Raw genomic sequence first — 12,569 nt, 5'->3', positions numbered from 1 at the left:
CTTTCCCACAGCGACCCAGCATCCTATATTAGGGCTGTTTCTCTTTTTATGGCAATTGGCATGTACAACTTTGGGTAATAGGATTCAGGTATAAGCTGTATTTTTTAAAACTTTAATTTATAAAAGGAATACATGTTCACTGTAGAACATTAAGAAAATACAGGAAAATATAAAGAAAAAATTAAAATTGAGTTGTATTCCTAGCATCCCAGTGTTAACAACTAACAAGATGTACGTTTCCTTCCATGCTTTTTTGTGCAAAATTGTATGTATTTTTGGTAAAATTCAGTCCATACTGAACACGGTTTTATATCTTGCCTTTTTTCACTTAATATTATACTGTCATTATGTTCCCTGGTCCTTAATTCTGCTGTGGAAACATGATTATTAGATGCATCTCATATTAACATATAGTTATACCAAAATGTATTAATCTTATGGAATATCATTGGATATGTAGGGTTGTTTCTACTTTTTAATGTTTAATTTTTTAATAGGTAATGTTTCAATATGCATTGCTGGTAATTTTCTTAGATGAAAGGAATGACTGAATGTAAGGCTTGTGATGTGTATCGTCAAATTACCTCAAAAAGGTTGTAGCAATTCCTACCCCCACCAGCAGTGTTTGAGGGGCTCATTTCACCGCATTCCCCCTGCAGGCTGTATTTTATTTTATAAATGTATGGTGCTGTGTTATCGCTCCCTTCCCACCTAAATTTCTCTGGTGAACATGGTTAGTGTCGCATTTTCTGGCATCATCTCAGCCCTCTTCCCACTTCACAGTCGTCCATTCAGAGGGGTGCAACAGTTAACCAGTGTTGGAGCTCTGAACACAGGAGTATCCCGAGCAAAGTGAAAACATTAACAAAAATTCCCCAGTTCCTGGAACGGGTCTTTCTGTGTCATTCTATAGCTACCCTGAAATGGTGACTGGCTTTTTCTTCATCCTGATGACCGTGCTGTGGTTTACCCGGGAGCCTGGCTTTGTTCCCGGCTGGGATTCTTTCTTTGAAAAGTAAGTGATACTGTCTCCTCCTTAAGAACAACCCCCTCACCCAAACTCTTCAGGCAGTTCCCACTGGTTTCCCCTCCTAGACTCTTAGGGGCAGTCAGGAACCTGGGAAGCACTTTGTTCCCTGGAAAGTCCCCTTTTTTAAGGGAAGCTGCAGTGTGGAGTCAGGAAGAAAAACAGTCTTTGGAGTCTGAGTCTGGGGTTGGCATCTGGTGCTGCACTTACCAGCCATGTGACCTTGGTCCGGTTCCTTAAGCTCTTGGAACCTCAGTTAACTCACAGGTTGTTATGAAAGTTAAAGGAGAAAATGTCTATAAAGTAAAATAACAACTGTAAAGAGACTGGCTGTGGATTGGTGAGGCCAGCGGAGAGAGAGGCAGACACAGCCTCCTGTACCTCCCCTGCGTATTCCCCCGAGGGCCAGGCTTAAGCTCCCACAAGCACCCTCAGCACCAGGTTCCCATTTGAGAAAAGACACATGGAGATGTGACCCTCACAGGAAAGAGGGCTCATCCTTTTCTGTTCTCTTTTATCTAAGTGACTCCTGATCCCTCCTTCTAATGGGCCCATAAATTCATACTAAGACATCTAGCCTAGCCAGGCCCTGGCTCTGACATTAACCATTGCCCATTAAAACCACAGTTGGATAGCATGGCAGCAATGGCAAGAAGTAAGGCTGATGTCCTCTCTAGACTAGGTCCTAAAAAGAGGCACTGTGTTCAGACTGTCCTGAGACCTCGTGTTACCCGAGGCTTCCCAAACCCTCTCCTCCAGCTCTGCTTGTCTCTCTGCTAGGAAAGGCTACCGCACCGATGCCACGGTCTCTGTCTTCCTTGGCTTTCTCCTCTTCCTGATTCCTGCGAAGAAGCCTTGCTTTGGGAAAAAGAATAATGGTGAGAAGAGGTCAAGGGAAGAAGTTGAGGCTGACTGTAGTCAAACACCAAGTCGGAATTTTCAGAAGGAGCCTGACCAAGGCCCTTCTGATTTCCCCCCAAATAGCAGAGCAGCCTCCCAAATTATCCAGATCATCAGTTAGGCCCCCGTCTCCACAAATCCCACCCATCAGGGTTTATGGGGCTGTACCTCTGTCTGTGATCCAGGGGAGAACCAGCAGCCCTCACTGGGGACGGAGCCCATCATCACGTGGAAGGACTTCCAGAAGACCATGCCCTGGGAGATCGTCATTCTGGTGGGAGGAGGCTATGCTCTGGCTTCTGGCAGCAAGGTAACCCTTGAATTCTGTTCTTATTGGGCCAGATATGTTTCCAGCAGCTTTACCTAGCAAGTCATTATGGTTCTGGGAGAGAAGATTCAAAGGATGTGAGGGAGAGGGGAATGTTCACCCAGGTCACTGGGAAGGGAAGCAGTACAGCCAGGAACAGGTACCCTGTCCCACCCTCAGCTTCTAAGCTAACGCTGTTGGGAATAGAGAATTTCAGATCAGCTGTGCCACGGAGTCATGGCACACGGGCATTCACATCTCATTTACAGGCCCACACTGCCCTAAGCAGAAGGTTTATCAGATTTGCAGCCATCTTCTTCTGGGGATTTAACAGTAGGGATAGGTGATAGAAGATAGTGTCTGTAAGGGCCCAGAGATGCCCCAAGTGACACAGCAAATTGTCCCTCAGTCAGTCCATAAGCATATACTGAGCACCTTTGGAGAATCTATGCTAAAGCTGATGTAAATACTTCTTGATTTCCTGATTGGGAGGATTTGAAGTGAAATATTTTAAGGGGGCCTGGTAGGAGATAGTTGAATTTCTTAACGTGTTAGCCCTTCTTGAAATAGAGAATGACCCTAAGAATGAATCAGGTTAAGGTTCCCACTTGTTTCTCCCTCCACCTTCTCTATATACATTACCCCATTCTAATCTTGGCTCTAAACTTTGATTGCCCCTTCAGTGAGGGCCTAAATGCTATCTGCACCATTAATAAAAAGGTCATGGGGGCCGGCTCCTTGGCCGAGTGGTTAAGTTCGTGTGCTCCGCTGCGGCGGCCCAGGGTTTGGATCCTGGGCGCGGACATGGCACTGCTCATCAGGCCACGTTGAGGCGGCGTCCCACATCCCACAACTAGAAGGACCAGCAACTAAGACATACAACTGTGTACAGGGGGTTTGGGGAGATAAAGCAGGAAAAAAAAAAAGGTCACAGAATCCTACACATGGAAGGAACCTTGGAGGACACTGAGTCCCATCTCCTACCCAATGTGAGATTTCCCTCCATGATGCTCCTGGCTTGAACACCACCAGTGACAGAGACTCCCTGAGCCGGAAACAAAGAATAGTTGTTCTTTACTTTCAGCTTGGGTCTTCTGAATGTCTTCCACCATTGGCTCTTGCTCTGTTCTCTGGAACCCTGTCTTAGGTCTTAGTTACTAAAATAATAAAGACTCATTAGATCCCCTCAGGTGATTTTTTTCCAAGTAAAACTCCCTAGTTCCTTTAACCATTCCTCATAGAAGTAGTGACCCCTTACCATGCCGGTCTCTCTCCTCAGGACTCACTAGTTTGCCTTTGGCCGTATTCAAATATGGCCCAGAGGCGGTCAGTTTACTGCAAGCAAAGTAGTTCTATTACCCAGGCCCCATCTCTCACCTCTGATCTAAGCACTATCAGGATTTTTATGGAAGCTTATACAAGGCTTCATTGGCATTCACGTCAACATTTATGTTGAAATTGCAGTCAACTAAAACCCTTCATTCTTTTAATTGTTAGCAACTAATAAACCGCAAGTCCTAAAACTAATCCTGTATATGTGCTGGAAGTATTTCTAATTCCAGATTCAGGATATCATATTTATCTTTACTGAATTTCAGTTGTTAGTTTTGGCCCCTAAGTCTAGCCTAGAAAGATCTTTTTTTTTTAACCAAAATTGTGCGTGTATTACAGACAGTATAGTTGATCTTTCTGTAAAACCTGCTGACTCTAATTTTAATAATATAATTCAGGTATAATATATGTGATTCCTACTGAGTTTGAAATAATTTCAGAGTCTTAACATTAGTGAGGAAAAATCAATGTAAAATGTTTTCATACGAAGGTTTTAAAAAATTAAGACTTCCTTTGTTGTATTTCTTTCTAACTTTGCAGTCTAATTTATCAATTTATAAAACAGTTCTACTGAAAAATACTGTCATTAAATTATTTTACTTTGAATATTATTTGGATAACATGATAAATAAAATTCCATTTCTTTATAAAATGTAATTTTTCGACTCAGCTAATTGCTCTTCCTCCCTGGTCTTTGTCCAATGAGCAAGGTGTAACGTGTTACAAGAGATAACAATTACGGAGTCCCTGTAGGCCTTGAGGTTTTGTACCAACCGTTAACTGATATAGTCCCCACGTACTGGATTTGCAGCTCTCAAGTTGAGAGAAAAAAGAAAGAGTGCTCCAAGGTAAAAATGGATACAACAGAGAGAATTCTGAAGGCCTTTGGTCATAGTTGTCTATTAGGTGGCCAGGGTGCTGTGGAGGTCAAATGAGCTTTTGATGGATTTAGAAAAGAGGAGAAAAGGTACCCTGCTGGCAATGTAGTGAGGCTGTCTTTAATAGTAAAACATGAGTAGGACTTACAGCTTGAGGAATCATAAAATGTCTGACCTTGCTTTCTCCCCTTCTCACCATTTCTTTATTACAGTTGCTGTCTCTAAGGTAAATAGGAAAAGTTAGAGCATGTCAACCATAGAAGGGAGAGGCGGGAGGGCAGGAAAATGCATACAGCAACCTGGAGTTTTGAGTACAAAAACTCAATGGTGCCCTTCATTTTTTAGGGGAGGGGCAGAGCCCTCACACTGCACAGATGAACAGCTTCCAGCCAAATGAATTATTCAATTCTAACATTATTCTAATGTTGCTAACGGAAAAGGTTCAAGATTAGCAATATGCCTTCACATATTGTGTCGCAAAAAGCACTAGCAGATTGTAGATCCTGATGTCAGCCATGATGGGATTTGAAACTAAAACAGATTGGGGCTGAGTGACTACGCTTACAGGCCAGCGATGCAGCCAGCACCTTCCCCACTAAACAGGGATAGACTTATAACCCCTCTCTCTTTCATGACTCGGGAAAACTTCTAATGTTCAGCCCTGCCCACTCATCCCCTCAAAACCACTAGAAAGGTTACCATCCAAAGATGTTGTGAACTTTCCCCCTTTCTTGGGTGATAAAATAAGAGAAATTGATTTTGAAAGCACAATTAAGGACCACGCTTGGTAGTCTGGGTAAAGGGCACTGTTGATTGTATGCACAGAGTGAGGGTGTCAGGGGCTGGAGAAAGAGTAATGAGATTGAAGTTGAGGGCCTGACGGCCCCACAGATCTCCAATCCCTGCCAAGCCATCACGGCAAAGTCCTGAGAAGAATCATGGTAGTTAGCATGGGTGGCTCTCCATGCCCCGTGAGACTGACCAGGAAACCTAAGACTGAATGTTGTACACTCATAAAAAAGAATTTTCCAGGCTACAAAAGCGTTCTAATCATACCAATCAGGAATGCTGCTGGGTCCAGTCTGCCTGAAAATAGGGAGGCAAATTAGATGACTCCTGGTGGTCCCTTCCAGTCCCCCAGCATCCCTGACCTTCAGGAGTCTAAGAATTCCAGTGTAATGTGCTTGTTCTCCTTTCTTCTAACTGTATCACCTTGTCTTCCTGCAGAGCTCAGGCCTTTCCACATGGATTGGGCACCAGATGTTGTCCCTGAGCAGCCTCCCACCATGGGCTGTCACCCTGCTGGCATGCATTCTCGTGTCCATTGTCACAGAGTTTGTGAGCAACCCAGCCACCATCACCATCTTCTTGCCCATCCTGTGCAGCCTGGTAAGTAGAACAGGGCTCCCAGATGTCCAGATGGGCTGCCCCATGGGCCTGAGGTGGCAGAGAACAGTTCCATGGCTGTACTCTCTCCTCTGGTCACTGCCACGGCCTTCAGTGATTGGTGTTCAAGTCATAGTTTTTAAAATGAAGCTTTTCAAATAGCAACGGAGAAGTAAAATAGATAAATTAATAAATCAGAGCAAGAGTTCTGGAAACCCTTTCCAAAACACTAGGATTAGTTTAGGGGCAGCCCTGAGTGAAAATAAGAGAATAGAGAGTGGTTAAGTCTGTGCGCTCCGCTGCAGGCGGCCCAGTGTTTCGTTAGTTCGAATCCTGGGCACGGACATGGCACTGCTCATCAGACCACGCTGAGGCAGCGTCCCACATGCCACAACTAGAAGAACCCACAACGAAGAATACACAACTATGTACCAGGGGGCTTTGGGGAGAAAAAGGAAAAAATAAAATCTTTAAAAAAAAAAAAAACCATGCTGCAAGAATATTTAAAAAAAAAAAAAAAATAAGAGAATAGACAAAATAACCTTAAAACCCTAGGATTCCAATTCCCCACAATCATTATCAACCTTTCTCTCCTGAGATAAGATCTAACAGTAGACCCAGAAAACTACAGAAAGTGGAGGCAAAAATGCTCCCAGAAATACACATAGCTATGAAGACCAAGGCTAAGCTCTAACTATCATCACCACTTCCACCCAATTTCTCTGTCCAGGAGGTTTGGAGAATTGTGAGCAAGGCCAGCCTCATTCCACCGTCTCAGAACTATTTCTCATTAATGGAACAGGGGAGCGGAGCAACTGCCAGATCTTAGGCTGGCTAAGCAGCTCCAAAGGGAATGCACCAGACACAACACTGCAAGCGTCCCATTCTTTGAGGTGGGACCTGTGAAATGACCCTCCCCAGCAAAATACAACCTCCTCCTCTTTCTAACACCAAACTGCCCTCTAGCCTTACTCTTTGCTGATTGCTCAGATGTCCCCCTCCAACTTCTCCTTTCCATCATGTTGTTTGTATGAGCATGGGAGTGCACTTAGTTAAAACCCAGCAACACTGAGGGCAAGACCATGGTTTCAAATGCCATACAAAGCAAGCATCTTAGCTAGAAAAAAAATCCTTAGTTCTGCACCCCAAGGGTGAGGTATCCCTACTTCAATCAAAGAAGCTTACTCATGAGATTTGAGTTTGAAGAAATAATTTCTCAACTAAATAAAATTAGATCAGCACCCAGAATTGAAACATCCCTTCTAGGAAGTAACTCTTAACCCATGTGTCCATGGGAAGTGAGTGAGCAGCATGAGCCCATTGGGTTGGCCAGCACTGCATGCCCTTGAGAGCAGTGATTTAACTACCCTAGCACATGGTGTCTGGCCAAGGTTAGCCAACACCAAGCCATCACTTAAAGCATGTTTGTGATAAGAACAGGAAATGCCAAGGCTAATGTCAAAGCTAATGTTTCTGTGAATTCTCTCTTCTCCTAGTCCGAAACGCTGCACATTAATCCACTCTACACCCTGATCCCAGTTACCATGTGCATCTCCTTTGCAGTGATGCTGCCTGTGGGCAATCCCCCCAACGCCATCGTCTTCAGCTATGGGCACTGCCAGATCAAAGATATGGTGAGTCATGGGTGCCCTCTTCCTGCCAGGCCCAGCTGTCATGAGGTCAGGGATGACTGGCTCCACAGCCTTCTCCTAAAGTTTATTATTTTATAGCAGTATCCTTGGTTCGTTGAAACACTCAATCTGGTGTGGCAGAAAGAATGGTACTGGTAAAAGGTTTTTGGTTGGTCTATAAGCGCCAAGAATAGCAATAATGTGCTCTCCCCAACCCTTATCTGGTAGAAAGTGGGTACATGGACAGAAAGAGCTGGAACAGACACAGGATGTGGCCTAGTTCCAGGAGGGGTGAGCTTACACAAGTCTTTGCCTCAGTTTCTCCACTGGACCAGTGGGGATATTCATTCAGAGTTGCCGGTTTATTCATAGAAGGTGAAGTATGAGAAAGTGTAGGAACCTAGGGTGACAGGCATTTTGTGAGAACAGGGTGCTTCTGTTCAGCTCTCTCCCCAAGCAAGAAGCCCCTGAAGCAACAATGCAAAATGAAGCATCCACAGCTCATTCCTTACTTTCCAGCTGGGCTCACAAAAGATGGCTGTGAGGAAACATCTTGCTGCTGATTTTAGTGTTGGGCATATCCACCCTCCACTCCTTAACCTATACTCACAGCTATGCTTAATATCCAGGGCTGCTGGGGTGGGGGAAGGATGAAAAAAACTAACACAAACTACTGGGGCCCAACTGTCTGAAAATAGGGCCCATTCACCCTTGCTGAGGGTCTTACACATTTTTTTTTTCACTAGAGTCCAAACTCGTTATCAGCTGCTCTGTAAGTATCAAATGGAGGAAAGGAAGAAAGAGCTACAGGGAGTCTCAAATATTCAGGTCCTTTCTACCATTCAAACTGCTCAGCCAAGTCATCTGTAATACTCCAGGGAAGGGCAGCCACAGCCACTCCTCTCTCCCCCTCATATCGTACTGCACAACCCTCAGCCTGCTCATACTGAGCTCTGCCCCAACTCTCTTGCCCCCCACTTCCTCTGCTGTGTGCCCCCACCATTCACCCTCAGCCTTCTACCCTGGAAGCAAGTGATCAGAAGCAGCAATTTTCAAAGGTACCGATGACAAGAAGTGAGCCAGCTCTGGGTTCTATTCCCAGCCTAGGCACTGATCTGAGACTTCAATTTCCTCATCTGCTAAATGAGGAGGTTCACACTAGATGCCCTATGTGGTCCCCTTCCACTCTAAGAAAGCTTAATTTAGCTCTTTTAGAACCTGTCCCCTCTCACCTGTGAGGAAACATGGACGGTTCTCCATGCCAAAAGGCCCAGGGGGCCAGGATGATTAATAAGTCCAGGGCTCAGGCCAGAAAGCAGAGAGGCAACACATGTAGTCATTTGCTTGGAAGAATTTCCTAGCATTCACTTCTCCCTTGCAACTTGCCCAACTGAATGCCAACTAGTGGACTTGTTTTTGCTACACACTGTATGCTTGGTTTCTCCTTGGTAGGATGCAAGCCATCCTTACTGTAGATTTTTCCATCTGGCCCTGGCCTGTTATCCGTCATCCCTCACATCCCCCCTCAGCCTGGGAGTGTCAATGCCATGGCAGAAATTAAGGGGTCAGAGTCGCTGAGGTGACATTCTCTCAGAAGAAGGAGGCAAAGCTAGCACACTGTGTCACCTTCCCGTGGAAGGGCTGAGCAGAGGCAGCTGACCTCTTTCCACGGGTTAACCCAAGGTACACTACTTCCGTGAGCGCTTCTTTGGGAAAAAAGAAAATGTAACAGTGGCAAAGGCTTCATAGAATACAGCCCCTCCTACAAGTCCCCCATATGTGTCAGCACCTTAAAGGTTGAGGCATTCCTGCTTTAAAGAGATTTGGTTAATTTTTTTAACACATTTCCCTATCACGTAGCTGCAGCACCCTTTTTCACTGTAACTCACATTCCGAGATGTGGTCTTCCAATTATATACCTTCTAGGCCTCCACTACATAGTGGGAATGCTGCAAGTAGAGGTGGAGGCTAATAGCCCTCTCCCAGCCCCAAACGTTCCCTGCCTTTTCCATCCTTCCACAATCCTGTGCTACCCTGCGAGGCAACACTAGAGCACCCCAGGCAGTGACTGGAACAAATGAGGGCCACGTGGGTGGGTTGTGATCACATCAGGGGCAAGGCTTAGCTGGGGGGCATGGATAGGGAGCCCTTGGGGATCTGTGCTGCTGCCTGCTCAGAGTGACTAGGGTGTGCTGGTTTGTGTCCTGCAGGTGAAAGCTGGCCTGGGAGTCAATGTCATTGGCCTGGTGATAGTGATGGTGGCCATCAATACATGGGGAATTAGCCTCTTCCACCTGGATACTTATCCAGCCTGGGCTAAGGTTAGTAACATCACTGATCAGGCCTAACTCAAGTGGGCAAACAGCCCAATCAAAGGAGCTGCCAGCACCCAGCAGAATCTGACCAACAGGCCAAGAAAACCGCCAGGAGCACACAACCCCCACCAGAAGATTCCATCGTCTACCAACAAAAGTGAAGCGCAGGAAGCCTCCAACAACCAAAAACACATGCTTGGATGTGTCTTCTTCTCTGCCCTCCATCCTTAGTACCAGAGCTCCAGAAAGCATGCACTCTTTCTCACTTCCTTGTATCTAGTCTCTCCAATCAATTCTTTCTGATGACAGGATGTCTCAGTTGCCCCTCAGAGGCTAAGCCTCACAAACTGGCTATCCTCACTAGGTTTTATGTTGTTCTTAACTTCATCCCTTTTTAGGAGTTGAAGGAGAAATCCAAACAATCCTACCTATGCACAGAGAGTGAAACCAGTGACATCTTTCAGGGGAAAAATCTCACCCAGAACTTGAGACCTAATGCCAGCTACTCTCTCTTAAGTGTTTCTATCCTAAGTTCTCTCCACAAAAAGGTAATTCTTAGTAGGTGCTCTTTGCGGCAGTCAGTACTCTTTTATCACTATCACTATCTCATTCCCTTTTAAGCGTCTCTTCTCAATGGCTTCTCTTTACCTTGGCACCAAATTCCTGTAACGAAATAGTGTTCTCTTTAGAAGAGGCTGGTGCTGTTCTTTTTGTGAAAGGAAAAGGAAGCAGAGAGAGAGGACACGTTGGGATTAGTATCTCTCTCTTCACTCATCACTAACCATCAATACTGCTGCATTGGTTCAGTGCTGAGAGGGAGAAAAAACTTTCGTATCTGTCTTGTTAAGGAGGCCAAAACGATAATTAAACCACAGCACTATTAATGATATTTGGCTGGCTTTCTTCTGGATGTAATGAGTAGTTCATTCCTGAGAGGACACGTACAGAAGAGTCCAACACATCAGTCACTTTCTACATGCTGACGAGCCCCTCGAGGGAAGGGGAGATGTCTTATGTCTCTTAAAGCCCCCAGCAACTTATGCAATACAGTAAACTGTAACTGCTCAGTAAGCGGTTCCCTTGAGAAGAATCACTTTGGAATGAAGGCCTCCTTCTTCCTCCTGAAGACCATGCCATTTTCTCCATGACAGACTCCTTGCTCTCTGACTGGATATAGCTCCCAATCCCCCCAGTTTTCGAGCATTACATATTTCCGATTTCTACCATCAGTTACTTGCTAAACACATCTTATGGGAAAAGGAGCACCCCATAGTCATTATACTGTTTTAATTATTTTAAGTTACTACTGACAGCATGTGCAGTTTTCCCACAGCAATAACTGATCAATAAAAATCACTCCCTTAGTTGATCAAGTACCTGTGAGTTGTAAAGTTTCTTTTGTGCCAGTTAACACTTGCACGCTCCCACCTCAGCATGTGACTGACCAGGTTTAACCAGGAATATTACTGCTTCTGCCCTGTCAACTGGCTTAGGCCAGATTATTCGACCACTAGAAAAGCGAAGACCTACTGAGCCCAAATGAAATACCAATATTAGGTACACAACAGCTGGTTTGATTAAGCCAGCATCTACACGGTTATTTTGCTTTAAAATGTTCAGAAGGGTCAGGATGTTACTCCTATTGTCGGGGTAGCCAAATGGTTAAATGTCTGTCCTGCTACAGAACTTAGACATTAAGCTCTGAGTCAGACAATACGACAAAGGTGCAGATAATAAGATTCTGGGAGTATAAATAAGTAAAAAGAGAAAGAAAAGTTGACTTTGAATTAAGCTGACTCAGAATTATTGGCCACTGTTCAGCTACTTGAGAAGCTGACTCACTCCTCAAGGGAAAGCGGTGCAGCTCCCCACCACAGTTGCTGCCAGGCGCTCCAAGTGGCTAATGCACTCAACCGGCCGATTGAGAAAGAGCATCTATTTCAGTCTGGTCTACTGACCACTCTAAACAGCAGGACTGTTCTTTCCCAAAACCTGAGATTCAGGCCTTTCATTGCTCATTCCAATGACAGGAAATGTCAGCTATGAGTAACAACTCCTTGTCACCTAAAATCACCCCACGGTTGGACAATAACTAATAGCTCTCCTTAGTAGTCTTGTGTCTCTTGCAAATTTATGACTTGATTTTTATCTGCTAAGATCATTAACACGTTACGGATGGAAAAGCTGAAAATGATCATCTTATACTGGCTGGTTTGACAGACGAGGAAACTACGAAATAAAGACACTTAGTTGCATCTTATTCTCAAGTCAATTATAAATCAAATTTGCTTAGTCAAAGCTGCCTCTGAAATTCCTTTAAGTCACTCATGAAGTACCCGGTATACAATCTTTCATATTAGCATTTACGTGGCCCAAAGACTCATGTGCCATCTTTTAATAAACAAAAAATAGCTAGTTTTCTCTTCAATGTCAGAATAGATCCCTCTTTCTTCAGCTGAACACCAAATAAAGTAGTTGGCTTCACATTTAGGGATCATGTTTGAAAAGGTTTAAACACTAGAATCATTTTCAGTATAACAAGATTGCAGGAACCATGAGTACACAAAGGGAACAGAGACCACCCGTGAGCACAGGTGGCTGGTTCTGGGGCTGTCCTCACTGAATCCATGCTGAGCACAATGGCCCACACTATTTAGATGGCCCCTTTTCTTGTCCCAATCCTGGACAACTGTGCATGTAAGAATGATGCAACCACACTGCACCTTTCATAAGGTCTTACCGCAGAGACAACGATTCGAGCAGGCTTAGGACTCAGGTTTTGCAACGCCCTGC

The 12,569-nt window shown here is 44.8% G+C and overlaps 1 protein-coding gene across 2 annotated transcripts in view; it reads left to right on the top strand.

Moving 5' to 3' along the window:
• The window catches only part of SLC13A4 (solute carrier family 13 member 4), a 43,213-nt gene extending 31,180 nt beyond the window's left edge, over positions 1–12,033 (top strand). For both annotated transcript variants that reach the window (XM_014839347.3, XM_014839348.3), the window contains exons 11-16: positions 914–1,015; positions 1,808–1,905; positions 2,113–2,237; positions 5,672–5,833; positions 7,327–7,464; positions 9,672–12,033. In XM_014839347.3, the coding sequence (XP_014694833.1) occupies positions 914–1,015; positions 1,808–1,905; positions 2,113–2,237; positions 5,672–5,833; positions 7,327–7,464; positions 9,672–9,809 (763 nt within the window). In that variant the 3' untranslated portion in view covers positions 9,810–12,033. The remainder of the gene's footprint in view (positions 1–913; positions 1,016–1,807; positions 1,906–2,112; positions 2,238–5,671; positions 5,834–7,326; positions 7,465–9,671) is intronic.
• The last annotated feature ends 536 nt before the right edge of the window (positions 12,034–12,569 follow it).

This window comes from Equus asinus, chromosome 1 (assembly GCF_041296235.1).
Source record: "Equus asinus isolate D_3611 breed Donkey chromosome 1, EquAss-T2T_v2, whole genome shotgun sequence".
NCBI classification, from domain to species: Eukaryota; Metazoa; Chordata; class Mammalia; order Perissodactyla; family Equidae; genus Equus; species Equus asinus.
The sequence above is the reverse complement of the archived record's forward strand: the minus strand, read 5'-3'. Positions and strand labels throughout refer to the sequence as shown.